This window comes from Protomyctophum bolini (genome assembly GCF_963924005.1).
Source record: "Protomyctophum bolini genome assembly, chromosome: 16".
In the NCBI taxonomy this organism is placed as follows: Eukaryota; Metazoa; Chordata; class Actinopteri; order Myctophiformes; family Myctophidae; genus Protomyctophum; species Protomyctophum bolini.
In genome coordinates, this window is record NC_137877.1 from 28,734,339 (window position 1) to 28,754,509 (window position 20,171).

Here is a 20,171-nt window from a genome sequence, read left to right on the forward strand (position 1 = left end):
GTTTATATTAATTGCTATATCTTGATGTACCGTTCTAGAAAAGCAAGACGACACGCAAGGTCCCAGCTGACAGGGTTGGAGACCCTCCGCTACGCGTCGGGTCTCACTAGCCATTATAAAATGGATGAGACCTCTTGTTGCTTATTGCTTTATTAATGCAAATGATGCCATGTGTATGCACCATATTGGAATGATTGGTGGGTTAAAAGTAAACAAAATGTTTTGTTGTTAAAATGTTGAAGCTCTATATCTGATATTAATCATTGGAGTGTTTGTTCAGTATCAGGGGTCTCCCTGCATTTTCAATGCAGCAATGCATTGAGAGAATAAATTCCTTCGCTTGTTAAAGGAAGCAGACACGGCCACAGAGGTTGCCGTACAGAGCCATATACTTTACTACTAATACTTAAGTACATATCACACTGGGGTGGCAGATGCTTTTTGAGATGAACAAACATGCTAGGGTGGATATATGTCTACCCCAGGGGCACATACAGTAGGCCTCCAAAGGTGACTGTTTCCTTCCTTGTGCAGAGCTCTTGAATGGGGTCAGTAAATATCACCCCTCACCCTTCCAATGCCTCTCTACTTTATACACACAGCGTGTGTCCAGTGTTAATATTTTTCACTCCCACCCCAGCCACCATACTGTATGATATTCTTTTCACTTGAATCCACTGTCCACAATTAATCCACTGATTTCCATTGGACGGCACAAAACGAGACAGACAAAAAGAGAACACATGTCATGATTTTCCCTCTAACTGGATTGTTAGTGAGTAATGGCTGTCCTCTGAGAGGGTTCTACTGTAGCTGTGTTGTGAGTAATGGATGGGGGTTCTAGATTGGCTTAATGCAACAGTGATTTAATAAAATCCAGCAGACAAAGCACCATGGCCTGGGGAGGTTTGTGTTCATGAGTACAGGAGGAGGAAAAACACAATTTCTTGCATATTTCCTTTTAAGCACCAAATTCGCCATCCCGACTGGCTTCTGAAGAAAACATTTTCTCCTGGAAGATGAGAGAATTGACAAAAAGATCTTTTAAAAGGAACTTTTCACCCGTAATTCCTATATTTAGCTCAAGTTCTTGGCAATAAATCCTGTGTTTTCACTAGCGATTCAGCACAAACTCAGAGGCTGCAAATATCACACCAGCTGAGGGCCAAACCATGCTAATAATACATTGTTGCCGCCAGCCTTAAAGTTATATTGAGATTTGAGAGATGTGTGGCAACATGTCTAAATGAATAATTATAAATGTATAGCACAACAAAACAGTATCTGGAGAACTTGCCAGTTCACCAACTCGCTGCAGCAAAAATTCTTCATCAATGTCTTCATCGTTATGCTAAAATGTTGTCTTTATCAATGTAGCATCAAACCCACAGATGTTATAGTTCATTTCCAAAGTGATCAAATTATTTTGTGCAATTAAATGGTCAGCTATTCAATGATAAAAGGTTGAGTATGTGAATACCAATGATAGTAGGCCTATACCAAGTCAGGATATTGTTTACTAATGAATTACATTGTTTCGGTAGGGGAGAGCCGCCTTGGATGTAACATTTTGCACGTTTCATTTTTTTACTCGGAGATCCGTTTAGCTACACATGTAATATTTTCAGGCAACGGACCTACACATGTCAGCTACCATAAACCACTTCAAGTTATTTTTTTGATAAAACAGGTCGGGAGTTATTAAACCGAACGTGGACGCTGTTTCAGTGTTACATTTGCTGCGCATATCGGATTAATTGTAACAGCATGGAGTATAAATGTAACAACGCTAAAAAACACCATTAAACATATCGTTTTCAGCTTAAAGCAATTATATTTCATTGAAGCAACTCCTTAGCATTGTTTTCATACCATGGATGTGATAAGAAAATGTATCAAACATATTGGGAAATATTAAATAGTATCGGGTGTGCAGTTTGGGCTTTTTTTTTCAGTTCAATGGGGAAATACATTGATTAAACAAACGTTTGATTGATTGAGTTGTACAATGTTATACAACCCTAAACTAATTTTAGAATACACTACACAATACAATACAATTTTAGAACATATAATATTGGCCAATATGTCAAATATGTAAATATTACTTATAATGGCATTGAATGGAAGCGGACCATTTGTAACACATGTTACAATTGACCCTCCCTCCGAAGTTTTCTTTGCCGTTGCTTACAGACCAGAATGAACGTGAATTCCGTCTAAACACGATGCAAACTAATGAAGAACATAAGCATGAAGACATCCATTTGGATTTTTATTCACCAACACCAAAGAAAAAACTTGTAGCACACAAATACTCCAGGTGTAAAATTATACGCATTTTGAAAAAAGTCAGTTTTTCGCCAATAGCTCCCCGCAGGATGAAGGTAAACACTTCAAACTTCCTGGGCACGTAGAGTACGTTGCTGTACACATACTGACGCGATGGCGTCATGGTGGCGTTGACCAATCAAGAGATAACGTCCATGTTACAACCGTGACGCGTTACATCCAAGGCGGCTCTCCCCTACTTTGGTGTTTAAACTTTAGCATTCCCACTTCATCTAGTGTAAACTCTAAACAACTATCCTCTCTCTCTATCAATTCAATGAAGGTGAAGTAAAACTAAAATGCACTAAACCGCGGCGAGTCTGAAGATGTGCATTCCACCAGGGAAAATAAGAGTGTCAGTATATTGTTGAAATATTGCAACCAAGATACCGTCACCACTTTAAATGCTGGGAACATTATTTATCTGAATACACTTTTCTCAGTACAGCAGCATAATAGAATAGCTAAGCATCAACAGTTACAGTTATTTTGCAGATTTAGAACATAAATACAAAACATACATTAACTGAAAAATTAGGATCGATATATTAGTTATCAGCATCTTTAAAGTAAAGCATATTTTGATGCCAAAACCTTTTGAAATGAAAGTATAGTTTTGAATGCAGGACTTAGTTGTACATTACAAGTAAAAGTAAGATAATCTGAGTACTTCTTTCACCACTGCATAAGCTACTGCAGCAGTTTTACTGAAGCACAGTGTTCAGTGATGGCCAATACATAGCAAATACATGCTCTCCTGATATGATGTATTGGTGTCTTTTCCTTCCATTCAGCCTGTTTTCTCAATGGGCCAGATGGAATATGGAGTCCTGCTGAAATACTGGGACAGATGTTTCAGCACTGTGAGAGGGGCTTTGCATTATGCACACATTTCCTTTTTTTCTTTTTTTCTTTTTTACCCTGCCTGGCTTTGGGTTACTATAGCTTGCAGAGATTGGCTGAACTTGAAAGTATTTATCTGGTATGAATGCAGACATTATTAAAAATAATAATAGTAATACTGCATGGCTGAAGCCTAAAGCAAAATGATCCAAGACAGGAAAATATTGCGCAACAAACGTATCAGTAAAATACAGTATTGCTTTTCAATTCCCAATGGGAAATGTTGCTGTGTTACACGGAAACTTCAGCACCCTGGACAGCGCAGCAGTCACAGAATCGTTGTTAATTTCATTCACAGCTCACAGACGAGACCTCGTAAACATGCAGTTAAACAATTCTAATGCTACTGAAATAACAAGGGGGAAACAATTATTTCACCCAAATGTGCAGTGCCAGTAATGGCAACTATACTAGCAAAACACGGTAGGCTACGTTTCCGATTATGTCTCGCTACACAACGCTGGGAATTAACCTTACTGGATGGTGGAGGAAACTAAGCCCCCAGGGAGCAACGTCACACCCCTTGGCATATTATGAAGCCTTGTCCGCTGCATTCGTCCAACACACCGCTACAGAGGACGTGAAGATCGCATCCAACGAGAAATGGTTTGCGAACTGGATCTGACCCAAGCTATCCTCCCCGATTCCGTGCGTTTCGGTGAGGAGGCATTTAAATGCTCTGGTACGCATGCAGGCTGAGGAACTCTTCGATGAATACTAGGAAAGGTAATTGGACGTAGAGTAGCCTACTTGTTCCGAGTATGACTCGTGGAAAAGGCAATATCAGCCAGCAACTATAACTTTTACTCAACGATCTTGGGATATTCCGTGTCCAAACATGCCTGTGCGAAGAGGTCACGTTGCGCCACAAAACACATTTCTTGGAATAATAATACGGAAATTCGAAGGACAAAGTAAGTATTTGATAAATATTATATTTTATGGCCATAGATAGGCCAATGTAACAAAGTTTAATTGTACAGTATATACATGTCTTTATTTATCTTTATACCAAATATTCTGGTTGAATGCCTTATACTCTCGACTGAATGGGCAATTAATGCTTAGTGTGTGCTTTGGAGAAATTGTAAGAACATTTCCAGTTCCACAGCAATTAAAGTGAGGTTTATATAGTGTCAGAAAGTGTCAATGGTTATTGTTGTAAGTAAAGCTATTGCTCTACATACTTGCATTGAATGTGGATGTGATTAAACATTCATTTAATATTTGTACTTGATGATATAACACCAATGAAGGTTAAGAGGTTATGTATATGTATGATATGTTCCACAGCAGCCTATACAGCACCTTCACAGACAATTGCCATTTTGTTCCTCCTGCAGATCGTAAATTTGTGATAGCCAATGCCAGGGTGGAGAACTGTGCGATCATCTACTGCAACGACGGATTCGTTGAGATGACCGGCTTCTCCAGGCCGGACATCATGCAGAGGCCGTGCACCTGTGACTTCCTCCATGGCCAGCTGACCGACAGCCATGCCATCAGCGAGGTCGCCCAGGCTCTGCTCGGATCCGATGAGCGCAAGGTGGAGATCACCTACCACCGCAAGGATGGTGAGTCAGTAACAAGGTGGAGATCACCTACCACCGCAAGGACGGTGAGTCAGTAACTCGCTGCTGCAGGGTGGCTGTGTACTCAAAGTTAGTACTCAAAAGTATCAATACTGCATAGTAGAACTACTCCGTTACAGGTAAATGTCCGGAATTCCAAATGTACTTGAGTAAAAGTACAAAGGTTTTGGCATCAAAATGCACTTAAAGTTCCAAAAGTAGAAAGTGTTCAATATGGAGAATGTACCATTTCAGGTTTTTCAAATGTATACAAATATTTTGAAAATAGCAGATCTACAAGCTCACAATGCGTCGCAATGCGAGCTTGTAGATCGGCTATTTTCAAATGGCCCAAAATGTATAGGGCTAAAAGTGGTTAATGTATGTTTTCTTGTTTTGTAATAATAATCAAAATCTACAAAGTAACTAATAACTCAAGCTTTCAAATAATTGTAGTGAAGTAAAAGTACAATATTTGGATCTGAGTAGAAGTAAACGTATTGGAAATTGGAAATACTCATGTAAAGTATAAAGCAAAATTGTACTTAAGTATGGTACTGTACTACCCTGCTATGGGTCACTTTTTTATACATGTTAAATTAATGCTCCAGATTTGACAGTGTGTACTCTGACATGGGGACATGTCTGTGTTGCCCCTGAAAGTTGACCTCCTGAGCAGGCCTCCAACTGTGTTGGTCTTTATCTCAACTAAACAAAAACTGAATGCGTAAATATATGCAAATACAACAATAACCACGTTATCAAAACACTTAACAACACTCCTTTGAAACAGGTTAATGACTACAAGTATTTGTGTTCATATATACTGTATCTTCTTCCAAAAATGATGATGAGTGCACCTCCTCAATACTCTACTACCACTCTTTCAGGATGAAACAAGATGAGAGGTTTTTATAGTTGGAATCATGCCATCATGGGCATATTTTCTGCATCCCATAATGTAACCTGGCATTCTGAGCACTGGCCCTGGTCTGTCATGATGCCTTCACACGGACAGACGCAACCACGCAGTCTACCATTCATTGTCAATGGAAGCCAGCAATGTGAAGCTACAAAGCAAATCCAACGCTTGTAGCTGCTGTAAAAGCTACAACAGCTACAAATACACTGTGTAGCTTTGCATCTTTGCGTCTGCCCGTGTGCACACAGCATTACAGGAGCGGAAGAAGACATTGCCCTTGACCGGCAAAAACAGCAAGGATATTCTGCTACACAGTAAAAGAGAGTGTACAAATGTTTGTACACTCTCTGACTTACAAATGGTTAAAAAACCTGTGTGGCTTTGTCTTTAACAATGTTTCACATTGCTGTATTTATTCGGATAATAACGTTACTCATGTAGTGCTCAACTTTAGGTTTATTGACTGGTGTGGTGCTGTGTGTGCACGTTTGTTTTACTATATGGTAATGCAAAGAGGGCGAGTGAGAATGAAATACCCACCACATTATGAAAGAGGTCTACTGTAATAATTAGCATGGAAGGTAACACACCATTAACACAACTGGTCTCAACAGTGTATTATATTAAGACCACACAGGAGTGTAGCTCCAGTTAGCATCGTGGCTAAGACGCGTACAGCAGGGACCAGATAACAGCTGACACGATCAGGAGGGGCTTGGTGAAGTGCCATGATGATGACATGGTGCCGTTTTGTCTGCTGTGACAGGCCAAAACAGTGACAGGCAGGCAGCGAAGGAGCAAGTTAGAGAGGCGGAGGAGGAGTGAGAGTGAACGAGAAAGACGGCAAGTTCATTTGAGTCCAACGTGCACCTGTTTCCCTGTAAATTCCAGACTGCGTTAATGAAGAAATACTTGAATAGATTTGCTTGCCACTTGTCCAGTATGTAGAATGAGTTCAGTATGTGCTCATGTCACGTCATTGTGCATTTAGCTCCCATGCAGGTAGGTATAACTATAAGATAGGTATAACTATATGCAAATAATATTTAACTGTACAACGCTCCGTCATACAGGTCAACATTCAGATGGGATATATGTTTCATACTCATAGCAGATTTGCAAAACCAAAAGTTCCCCATGTTATACTGTAGGGTATAACTATTTTGGTCTTTGGTGTTGCACCTGGACACCCTTGCTGTTTGTAACGGGGTTGTCATTAATTTTCAGACAAAATCCTAGCCCTTGCATAAATGGTGAACTGCAGAGGCAGCAAACCTGCTGTCCTCCTCCTATCCTTGAGCAGGGTTCTTTGTGGTCATCATGATTATAGCCCTTTAAAGTCACCACTGAGGCTATGACAGGGCTATGATTATAGCCCTGCAAAATCACCACTCTCTCAGGATGAAACAAGATAAAAGGTTTTTATAGTTGGAATCATGGGCATATTTTCTGCATTTGATTTAATTTAATCATGAACAAAAATGGGAAAGAAATGTAATTTTCATCGTGAGCTAGATGAAATGAAATTCTAGGCTATACCGGTAGATGCATGTTTAATCTAGCATCAGCAGCCATCGGTCCAAGCATTGTTTCGGGCTACCTAATCAGGGGGAAAAACCTGAGCCAGATGCTGCTACTACGCTTGAATAGATGGTTTCAGGAACCTGCGAGACAATTACACAAAGTACTCCAGGGACCGCCGGCGACGACTCTACCCGCTCAGCTCTTGACAAGTAGGATTTCAAGGCAACTTCAGTTAAGCCTTTATGCTTCACCGATCACATGACATGTTGCTTGGCAAAAAATATGTCAACTTCTTTCACCTTTTTTTTTTTCATGCCGTCGTGTGACAGCATGTCCCCAAAAGTGCAAATCAGGCTTTAGCCTCCCGTACACTGAACGCTACGCCGTCTGCACTTCATCTGTCTGTAATGCGTGGCAGCGCAAGGATCCACAGAAGCATTCCGACATAATCCTTACTCCCTTCTCTTCCCAATCCTCCCTGGTGTGCATCGAGGCTTCAGGACATGACTCTTAATACTCCTCAGAGGAAGCTACAGTGAGCGGCTGTGCTCATGAATAAAGATGTCAGTGCTGACAGTGTGGTGACTGAGAATGAGCAGCTTACAGAGTAAATGCATTAAATGCGTACAGAGGACACAATCCACATGCTCCCACAGCTATAGGGGAATGCAAATGAAACATTCATGGCATCCTTTAGAGCCATAGTGCTATTGATTCAAGTTGGATTCTCTACAAACTGAAGCTGATGGGGCGGAAAGTAGCTGTATGCCATCATGTCTCCTCTCTTGACCCCATTCTAAGCTATCAGTGCCCATACAAATCAGTTAATCCGTCATATTAACAGGTCATTTAACTAAAGCCTCTATATTCCATGCACCTACAAGTCACAAAGCACATAGCATTCATGTTGAAAAGAGAACAGTAAATGAATCAACATGGGGAGGATTTTCAGAGAGAGAGAATTAACTTTGAAAGGTGATGATATTAACTAGCATTACATCAAGTATGACTCAGCCTAATAAGTGTGTTCTCGATTGCACTCCACTCCACACTTTTTCACTTTTACACACAAACACACATGCACGCACAAATTCATGCACACACATACACACACCCCACCGTCCTATTATAGTAGTCAGGGTTTGTGACTGACATCAGGGACAATAAAGTTTTGGTAAAAAAAAATGCTAAGCTTTACCCATACAACAAATACTTACATTAAAGGGATATTTCACTTAACTTTTGGTAATTCTTTCATCTACTCAGGCTTTTGTGAACACCCCAAACAGAGTTTGAAGTTACAATGGGTTTGTATATAAAGGGGCCGGGGCAGCTAAGTAGTTGGTTATTACGAGAGTAATGTCTCAAGAACAGATTATGTGCTGTGCTACCGAATCTGTCAGCAAGACCATTCAGAATGTGTATACAATTGTTGATAGTGGTAATGAAAACACAGGCACACCACAGGAAGTGGAGGGCTGAGGCCGGGCCAAACAGGCCAAAATCCTGTTATTCACATTCTACTGGGGCCTGCCCCCAGAGGCAAATTCAAAGGAAACAAACAGCAGAGGGTTCTGGGTTTTTCTTTGCAGATGGGTTCCCAGATTGTTGTGAGAGTGAGGTCTAGCCAACACCAACTTGGGATTCCTGGATCCCTACCCTCCACAATTTCAGGTTCTTGAGCTCTGTAGTAGCAGTACTGACTCCACAGTAGCTATGAATAGCCGCCTCTTAACACTAATTAAGCCTTGGATGTGTATACACATCCTTTCTAATCAAACCGCAGGTGGCCTTGGACGTCTTTAGGGCATTTGTTATTGAACAATATATAAACTGCACCATACTCCTTGTGTTTCGCACATGCACACTGCCGTTCACTTCTTTGTTTATGGCTCCGAAAGAATAGCTCATAATTAACTCATAATCTATTCTCCATGGTTTTGACCAAAGGGACAATGTTCTGTCTTCATTTCTGACTTCAGCATGCATCTCGTTTGGAATATTAACGCTTCTAGGGAGACTTTAGCGTGACCAGCATGAGGTAAGAACGGAAGATTATGCCTCCCGGTTTTGGGGGAGATCGGAAGGGAGGGGCTTTTCAGAGTAAAATCTGCCATATCTGCTGGCAATGTAGCACCTTTATGTTGTAGCTAAAATGAATATCTAATATCTAAAGACTGAATCAAGCAACTTAAAAACTGTCTGGGGTGTTCACAAAAGCCAGATTAGACGATGAAATTACCAGTAATTACGTTTTTTTTTAAGGGAAATATCTGTAGCCCACTCACTAAATTGGTAATGGCCACAAAATACAACACACACACACACACACACACACACACACATCGGGATGTGTGCACTGCGATTAGTCGACTGTTACATAGAACTTAAATCAGGTGCAAAGAGGCCTGGTTAGCTTATTGTTCACCAAATAACTTAAATATATATATATAAATTACTCTTGAAATACCCAACACAACAATTGAATGTTATAATATAGAAAGAATGTTTCTTACTATTTACTATGTATTTCACAGCATGTGAACAGCGTAACTGACCCTGCCTCAAAATCCGTCTGACCCTGATAAAATAAAAATAAATACAAAATTTAACTACAATAAATTCCCAAACTAAATAAAGAAAAATACCCTGTGGTTTGTGGTACCAAATGTTGGCGCGCTGTTGGAGCTCATAGGAAAATTCTCACAGTTAGATGGATGGTCTGTACTCACACTTAGTTAGCAAACCTGTGCATTAGTTGCAGTGTCCCAAACTTCTAGTTCCAGGTGAATAGTGTGCTGTAGAGCACTTCTATTTGTCAGCAATGGTGCAGCAATGTCCTCAAGCACACTATATTCAAAGGAAACACTAATGAACTTTCTATCCTTTACAACAAAGTTTGTTTTGGTTTTGGTTTTTTTCAGTTCTGACATACATAGTACTGTAGTGATCATACTCACTTGAAAATTGGTGCAAAAACATCCTCCACACACTTGTCCTCCTGTAGTCACCAGTGATTGAGGATTGTTTTTAGCGTTAGCCTAGTGTTCATTTGGTTACACTGCTGGTGATGGACAGCTTACTGAAACATACAAACTCTCCCGTTTTTCCTCACAGGGCTAAACTAATATAAAACCACACTGAACACAAAGCCTGTGGCTCCCAACTGAGATGCAAACAGAACTTTACAATTTGCAGAACTTATTTAAACACTTATTGTCCCTGTTTGTCCACACCTCCTTTCTCTCAAAAAACCTCCAGCTCTCTCTCTTGGTTTCCTCATTTCGTCCCACCCCCTCTTAAAGGACCACTTCACCACTTTTCAACCAATCTTCATATAATAGGTCCTCACTAATAATCATGAAAAAAATGGCGCAATTCTTTTTCTACTCGGTCTGTGTCTCATAGGAGGGCTGTGGGCAGTTCAGAAACCATCTTCCAGTGACATCATCGATGGGGAATACAAGCTAATAAAAACTGCAGGCTTTCTAGTCCTGAAAAGTTGCAATGTGAAAATGGAAGTCATCGTTCTCACGATAATGAAAATCTAAACATTTTTGTAAAAAGATCTTGTTTAAAAAATAATCTGCCTAATGATGATGTCACTGGAAGACGGTTTCTAAACTGCCCACAGCTCATATGAGACACAGACTGAGTAGAACAAAATCGTGCCATTTTATCATGATTATTAGTGAGGACCTATTATTATGAAGATAGGTTGAAAAGTTGTGAAGTGGTCCATAAGTTGGCTAAAACCCCAGTCTCCCAATAACAATTCTGCCATGAACAGGCACCAATATACCGGTAGATTTAACAGGAATATAAATGTAACACATCTGTAGCAGGGTTCTCAAAATGTAAACAACATTTAGCAAAAATTGTGCAGGGCACTATATCCACTATATATAATTAGCAGCACAATGCGGAGCACATAAACAGTGCTGGCACAGAAAGTCAGGGCATTTCCACTTAATTGTTGTTGTTGGGGTTTTATTTGTAAGAAGAAAAAGCAGAGAGCCGCTAGGAGACATGGGAGAATAGGGATGTCAGGGATGCGTTCTATTGTGCCTCACGGGTTCAATTCCTACTGGCGACGCTGTGGACGCTGGGGGCTGGTATGTCCTGCCATACCCTTTATTTTTTTACATCAGTGCATGTTGATATCCATAATTTATTATGTGCATTTGACTCCATATTTATGCATTTGATGGGTTTTATGTGTATTTGACTCCATAATATATGCACATGTAACTGACTCCATATATGCCCCATGACTCTATATTATGGCCCTGTTGGGCCCCACAATGGTCCAAGGGTCCACTGACTGACTGACTGACCCACTCAACCGTAAGGGATGGATGGGTGCAATTTTTATATATATTGGATAGGATGTGTGGGATCATATCAAAAACAGACGCATAGATTTCCCTCTCCATCCCCCAGCAAATTCAACACTAATTTAGTGGCCTGCCTAATACTGGAACGTCTGGAAAGGCAAGAGAAGACGTGCCTCCTCTCAACCTCCCCAAAAGACTATGCATAATCAATGAGATAAATGCTTTCCCTTACTGCCTTTGTAAAACTATCCTATTCCTCCGGGTGTAATAATACTTTGTAACTGAATGAAAGGAAGCTGACACCACACGGCGCAGGGAAGTTAAATGGATAATGGCTAACATAACAGCCGCAGCTTAACCACGCTGAATGATCAGGGCCATGTGCTACACGTGGGTGCAGGCAGGGTTTCATAGGAGACTCCCCTCCCAGCGCAGTGACGGACCCCCTGCCCCTGCTGAGGGGGGTCCGGTAGCGGTGCAAGCGGAGGGTCCAGGGGACACTGGGTGCCCATTGAGCACGAGGAGTGGCCTCAGAGAGACTTGGATGGCTGCTCTCAAAAAGAAAGCACATGCATTTTTCATCATTCTCGGTCCTCTTTGGTTTCTCACTGCACATGCTGAAACACATCCAGAAGCTTTCCTTTATCATGTTCAGGGACGTTTATTGGAGTTGAAGTCAATCCATCCAAGTTATGATGAGAAGATGTAAAAAATGTAAAAGATAATATTAAAAGATCAGATTTAATAGGGAATGAGGTCACAGCAGAGTTAAATCATTCCATCTTTTCGGCATGGAAATGTAAAGATTACACAGTGTAACTTTACCTTGTCATAAAGAGAAAACAGAGTGCTGATAATTATGATGTTAATTATAGCAAGATGTGCATAATTTATTCTACAAAGGGGTGATTTGCAAGCATGGATGTCCCTAATTAGGATGTGAAACAAAGTGTATTAGTTATGAGGGGGAGCAGATGGAGCTTTGAACGTCACCACGGAACAAGCCTCACGATACGAATTCATATTTTCATCTCACGGGATGCTGATACCGTCGGTCGTAGGAAGTAATCTAATAGTCGTGCCAAATCCATCTGGGTTTTTCCCTCTTAATCAGTTACTTTAACATAATGACACATTTTAACATCCATTGCATTTAGAGTTTCTGACAGTGTTCATGCTGAACTGAGGTGAAAATCCATGGTGCACAGAATAGAACTGAGAACTGCAGACACAAATGCTACGCACTTACATCTAGAGTTGCTAGTTGCCTTGATGGCTTGGAAGACACTGATTGAAGATGAAATTAGGCCAGGCTGTGTGGCTTACAGCAGTATCACTGAGGCGAGATATTGCCACTTAAGGCAAAAAAGAGTAAACAAAGGGTTAGCTTGCATGCCCTCTCTCAACATGCCCCAGTCCCGATTGACTATGCCCCAGTGAAGTTGAGTATTGGCTTAAGCAAAAATAGCCCTAAACAATAAACATGTCAGTATTCATTAGAAGCGAGTCCTACCAGGAAATAGTCTGGGGCTGTAGGCTCATTTTTAAAAGCTGTAGCCTACTGCTGGATGCATTTGTAACAAAATGCAAAACAATAAGCTTGTTTCTTTCCACTGCAGCCGATTCAGATTAATGTGAAGCTTCTGTTGTTTTGAGTATTGCCTCTTTTTAAATACTGCTAAATTAAAGTGCATAGTAGTTACTTACTGTATATGCTGCATACATTTTTAGGATAAATTACAGACTTGTCTGAACATGACGTTTGATCTTTGAATCCTCATTAGAGCACAGAGTATAAAAGATTCCATGATTAAGTGGCAGGGTTTTTTATTAATAATTCATGATGGAAATAGAATCTACTGTAATGAAATTTCCATCATGAACAGCGTGCTGATCTGCACACAATGACTATTCATTCCCACCACAGGTGCAAAAGGCGCAGCTCGGCCAGCACGGGGAAGCATTCGCTTGTGGTCTCTTGATGTGAGGGAATGAATGGAGGCATCCCTCTTTCATTGACATAAACTACTGCACAGTGGGGGGATGCTATAGTCATGTCATGCATTTTTTCCCCTCGCTGCCCACAGTTAAGCCTCTCAGCTTATCAGTGTGTTGGGCATATACGGCATGTTTTAAGAATTAATCTGCATTCCTGCTGCCATCAGCCTCAGTGCTAGATCATCTACTATACCGGTGCAAGCATGAGAACATTTGACAGACCATTTAGAGTCAACATTGGACTGACTTCGATCACAGCTCCCCATTTCTGCAGCAGCAGGATAAATTGGACAATATAATGAAGACAAATAGCACATCTGCTTCTGTTTAGGACTCTAATATACCTACTCTTTCTTGACTGAGTTGTGAGATTTATAGCTAGTCTTACCTTGTAGGATACAAATAATTGGAATGAGAGAGAGAGACGGATAGTGAGCTGTGTTTCTTTGTCTTATATCTCTGGTGCATGTGTGTGCGGTGAACCACAAACAATGGACCACATCATGAGATGTATCTCTGCTCCACAATGTACTGGAGATATGCCCTGGCCGAACCAAATGCCGCTGCACTCAGTTGCCTGCGCCAACCACTGGAAAGACGTGAAATACAGTAGAGAGGATGGCCGGACCTTGTAGGTCAATTTTGTTCCATCCGTACACTCTCAGAATGATTCATTAATCATTTTACAGAATGGATTTCACTGCATAGCATGCATAACCATACTATGGGGACTGATACACCAAAACTCAGTCACGTTCACAAGGTGTTAAACCAGGGCAATTTATTACAGAAATTTAAATACAGACAGTCCTTCTCTTTCTTTTTTTAGGGGAAAAGCAGTTCAAAGGTAAGTTCTTTTTACAGGGATCGAGGACTGGGCAGGAGTCGTCACTGGATGGAGTCATTGCGGTAGATCAGTGATACTCAACCTCAGGCCCGCGGGCCACATCAGGCCCGCGGGACCATTATGACTGGCCCACCAATGAAAATCTAAAAAAAAGAAGAAAAAAAAAATCTGGAAAATGAAATAAAAATAAATAAATCTGAATGAAGTTATCTTTAATTACATTATTATAAGTAATACTATTAGAGTTGTACTATTACTCGAACGAAAATAAAAGCTTGGGGGGGGGAGATGCAATGCAAATGAAAGACATTATACTGTGTATCCCTATTCCCTGACATAATTTTATAGCTAAACGGACAGAATTCTATTTTATTTGAATGATGAAACCCAGCTGCCATTAATAGTTGGAAATGGAAATGGAAATTGCGGAAATTGCGGAAATTGTAGAAATGGTGGAAATGGAAATTGCGGAAATGGAAATTGAGGAAATGGTAATTGCGGAAATTGCGGAAATGGTGGAAATGGAAATTGAGGAAATTGCGGAAATGGAAATTGTCAACAGAATCTTCAGAGGTAAGTAACTGAAAATAATCCATAGGTAAGTAAACGATAACTTAGGCTTGCTTCTAGGTCTTCAGACAAAGCAGTTCAAACGAGGTAAGTGAAACTGTCAGTTAATTCAAGTGAATAGGATATAGGAGTTCTCCTTGGTAAGTATTTCTACTCAGCCTGATATTCGAGTAGAGTATTTGTACTCGAAGGGTAGCGTAGGTGTTTCACTCCTTTTCCGTATACATGTACTCGGTAAGTTGTCGTTCCTCCTTTCCAATCCTTTGTTTATTCCATTTGCTCTGTTTAGTGGTTTGGTTTCCCTCACCGCCCTACGTCGCTCACACGTTCCTCCTCCCGAGACGTCTCGCAATGAGGCAGAGAGAGCTTGCTTTGATATCGTCTGCTCCGCCAGTGCATTCCCACACAGGTGCTGCAAGTTCAAGTTGATGTAGCAGGTGATCTTTCTGCCTCATCTGCTCTCGAGGGTGGAACTTACCTGTTGGGCGGTGTTTTCTGAGCGAAATACCACACTACAGTTTGCTACGACTTTTGTATAGATGTTGACATGGCACTGGCAGTACCACAATTATGAAACACAGGACAGATTCAGACATTCAGATAAAAAAGAAAAGCAGATTCTTCCTTGGCCGGCTGGTGGGGATGTGTGTACAAGGTTTCACGGCAGCATTCATGATTTTTGGCATTTTGTTCAAAACGGACCACTCCCGTAAATTGTGGAGGCCAATTTTTACCAATCGGAATGGAATATGAAAAACCTGACAGATACTGATAGGAACTGACTGGTGGATAGACAGAAGCGAAAATGTTATCCCTTGCCTTTGGCAACAGGTTAGTCAAAAATGTAGTCAAGGTGCACTAACAGTATATCAACACTATTAACAGTAGTATTAACAGGTACTGTATAAATATTGTGTACATTATGTAGTCCTATTGGTAAATATGATCAGTCAATGATGATGATAATGATCATGAACTGATAATCATGAGCTGTGGCTGTGGCTGCTATGTATTATGGCGTACCGAAATAACATAATGGGGTGTGGGAGGTGAAGAAAATGTATGAATAAACATCCTCAGCTTAGAAAGGCTGGCATTCTCCTGCACATGGCTTACTACATTTCACTTGTGTTTGCCAGAGCCTAATAGCTATTGTCGCTGTTGCACGGAAACCTTGTATGTCCAAAACGGTTACTAATTTTCAGTAAATGGATAAAGGACCGTGTGTTCCGATGGATCCAATGTAGTTATAATTTAGTCACAAGCTCTTGTTAATACTTTTATAGAGGTTCAACATCTATAAAACCACCAGATGGACTTTCAAGTACTAAAATGTAAATGTTTTTAAAAACAAATAGCAGTCGCATTGTGACACGCCGTGTGCTTCTACATCGGCAGTTCTTCTTTTAGGTGACGTACAGTAGTATGAGGAAGTATAGTCCATTAATTTACGAAATAAACGAAATGTTTAAATATGGAGATACAAGGTTTCTGCCTGACAGCAACAATATTCATTTTGCTGGATATAGAGAAAAATGAGGTGAGGCTGTGTGCGAGTGCGTGCAAACACGCACGCACGCACACGCGCACACACACACACACACACACACACACACACACACACAGGGTCTAAATCTATCCTATAAAGAGGGGTGCGGACAGAAAGAGCAGACCCTGAAATGATGACAGAGAACAGTGAAACTCATATGTATGGAGGGCTATTACAACACACATAAAAGCAGTAGTGGCGTATTATTCTCCTCTCTGCATGATTCCTCCTGACAGTTGTGATATGCTGCGGTAATACTATGCTCATACAGTAGTACAGAAGAGGAGCTGAGGTGGACCTTAGGGAAATTCATGGGAAACCAAATAGCACCAACACAATAAGTATAGCTGTAAAGAGGAGACCCTTATGTGTTGTTGAATCATTATGAAAGCATATACTGTTTATGCATATGCCTAGATGAGTGCAGAGAGATGTGTTGTGTTCATAATTATATGAATAGGTTTTTTGTGTATTTGACAACATATATTTGCAGGCATTTAAGAGAGAACAAGTAAATAAACAACAGAATGCTAAGTGAAGCCATCAGACAAATTGAAAGCTATTCATATTGCCTAATTTTGCCATATTAACAATTTACATTTGGCAACTTTAAAAGATTGCAATCGTGTTAAATGTAATTATGAAGGGTTGTCCTTGACAATGGATTTTTCTTTTTATTGTAACCATGACATATATGTTGCTTTACTTGATACAGCTCTATTGTACAGTACAGACATACAGTACAATGAGCCCAACAGTCTGGCAGCTATGATGGAGAGATGCATGGGGTGCCTTGTGGTTCTGCCAGTTAGTGCACTGACCATGAACTGAACTCACGAGGACCCGAGTTTGAATCCAGCTCCTGTCATGGCTCACATGTCCACCCTGTCTCCTTTCTACATGGAGCAAATAACATGCCAACCACAACAAAACAGGGTTGAGGCGTGAGTCAATAGGCAGAGTATGTTTTAATGGCAGGGTGGAGGGGCGGGTAGTGCAGAGGTAAAAACGCTCACCCGGCCACCACCGGAAAGAAGCGGAGACCCGTACAGTTCCCAGCAGCTGTGCCTCCGGCTTGAGCGTTCGCTCAAATGAACACAATTGCCATTTTTCAAGGCAAGGAAGGTACTGTAGGAAAGGATCATGTCCTCGCCGTGGCACTAGCAACTCCTGCTGGCTGGCCGGGGTGTCAAGGGATCTAGTAGAAACTCGTGGAGTTTTGCTGCCCCGGTGAAACCCCTTGCTGTCAGGTGAAAAGCAGCAGCTGGCAATGCCATGTGCGTACTTGTTTCCAAAATGCCAAATTCAATGTAATATGAATGTACCATGAATAATTTAAATAAAGTATATTTAAAAAGGAAGGAGACACATGTAGTCTACACCAGGCCAACAGTGGGTGGATTGACACATACTGTATAGGGAAATGGCTGAAAACTGAAATAACGAACCAAATATACAAATTACACATAAATACAGAAGCGTTAAAAGTACAAAAATGGAAACAAATGATGGTGCAAAGTACACATCACACAAGTTTTCAGCCACAGCTGTGCTGTGATATAAAAATACTCACTGAGACGCCATAATTTTTTTGCATCTGTCATGAAACATATAATTTATGTAACATCATGATTTGATGTACATACAGTATACCAAAATCCACGCTTCTAAAGTCCCAAACATATCTACAGTGAGCAAAAAAAAAACTTGTCATTCATAACCCACCGGCACTGTACCTTAAGCAGACGACTTGGCTCTCCTTGGAAGTCAGGCAGGAAATGAACTTCACAGCTGTACTCAATCAACGTCACAGGGCTGTCTTTTGCAGCAAGCCCTTCTAATCACCACGGCGGGCAGACGGGGCAGTGAATAGTTCTGCTGATCACACCTTGCTGCTGATTCTAGGTCAAAGCAACATTTTCTGGATCAGGGCCTATACTTGCAAATCACAAAGGCGTTCTTGGCACACCCATCTGACCACTTCACACAGCAACCGTGTTAAGTGGTCATATGTTGGGCTACGTGCATTTTCAGATCATGTTTATTTCAATGGTCAATCAATCGATTGTGTTCCGGCTTGTATTAATGGAACTATAACTATAGCCTATACTTTAAGTTCCTATTTATCGGTATCACGATTAAAACATATTTTTCAAGGTTTTAAAGGAAAAAATACCATGACATTTTCTTTTAATTAGTATTTTGATATTAATGTTCCGTGCACAGATTGGGAATCGCTGTTCTAGGTGATTTTATATTCTCTTGTCTTACAGTTATTTTTTTGCAAGGACAAGTAAACAACATTGAGGGCCAAATTGGCTTACAAGCTAATGAGGAACACTGAGGTCAGATATGAGCTAATCAACTTCTTAACGATCCAAATTCTGCTGAATTAGCGAGGAGACTTGAGGAGTGTTTTCTTGATCCATTTTGGTAGGGGTGACATTCAGCAGGGGACAGGATGAGTGGGGACCCATGGCTCACCCTTTAAGCATGGTATTGTTTTTCCATCTGGTAAGGTGAACTCCAGCCCAAAGACATTTCTGCTGAAATGACTGTTTTGGATGGAAATGAGGGGCCGTTTCTTCTCTATGGTATACTACCCGGCTATGTGAAAATGCGTTCTGCTTCCATTCATCCCAAACATTCTACTGTAGTTCGGTGTCGCTTGATTTCAATTACATGATTCAATTACATTAATCATTGTAACTCCCTGTACATAATGTGGTTAGAAGACACCGTATCCTTGAATCCGCTGAATAATTCAGAGGTGAAAAAGAGATGAATAGAGATAGTTTCTCCATGTAATAGTGGAGAACCCCAATGCCCTTGAAAAAAAAGACAGTAAATATTTAATGCAGATACTTATTGCTTTATTCAAAAAAGCCCTGACAGCAAGGACAACTGATATACCAAACATGCATGCCTGAGATGTGGTGCAAAGTTTGTCCCATGTACAGTACTAATAATCAAAGACAAGTTACAAGTTGTATTTTCACACACCCCCCACTTTTCATTTCTGCATACGGACCACTTTCACTTCTACTCCCCTCAAGTGAAAGCAATGATTCAGAGAGATGACATGTCATGTCATGCTAGCTGACCTGGAAGTTACATGTGCAAGGCAAGACATAGCATTTTAATGACGACATCAGTTACTGCCATCATGTTCTATCAGTATATCTTCTGTTTCCATTTGTATCTCGTTGTTATTCAACAATATATAACTGGTGCTACAGCCATGCTGTAGCTAAGGTCCTCTGTTCACGCCCCACACCTGGTTTATGTGTCCCTGAGCAAGACCCCTAACTGCAGTGCTGTATTAATAAATTAGTTAGCTCCTTAGAGTTGGGATGGTTAAATGCAGAGGACAAATTTCACATAGTGTATACTGTGCCAATATACTGTACAGTGACAATTTATTCAAATTATTATTACCGGAAATAAGTGGTTATAACGTCTCATGACATCACACACCAAAACAAATGCATGGCTCATTCAGAAAGGGGTGACGCACATTTTAAATGATTCCCCTTGCGTGCACATTTCTTAGTTCAGTTACCCACATCAACCCTTATTCTGTGGCTATCATTCCCAGAGAATAGCAGATCTAATGTAG

General features: G+C 40.7%; 1 protein-coding gene across 1 annotated transcript in view; it reads left to right on the forward strand.

Moving 5' to 3' along the window:
* Nucleotides 1–4,029: 4,029 nt before the first annotated feature.
* The window catches only part of LOC308330896 (potassium voltage-gated channel subfamily H member 7), a gene marked incomplete at its 3' end in the record, with an annotated part of 56,513 nt that continues 40,371 nt past the window's right edge, over nucleotides 4,030–20,171 (forward strand). Inside the window, exons 1-2 of the mRNA XM_080785969.1 lie at nucleotides 4,030–4,148; nucleotides 4,578–4,808. Of these exons, the coding sequence (XP_080642095.1) occupies nucleotides 4,073–4,148; nucleotides 4,578–4,808 (307 nt within the window). The 5' untranslated portion in view covers nucleotides 4,030–4,072. The remainder of the gene's footprint in view (nucleotides 4,149–4,577; nucleotides 4,809–20,171) is intronic.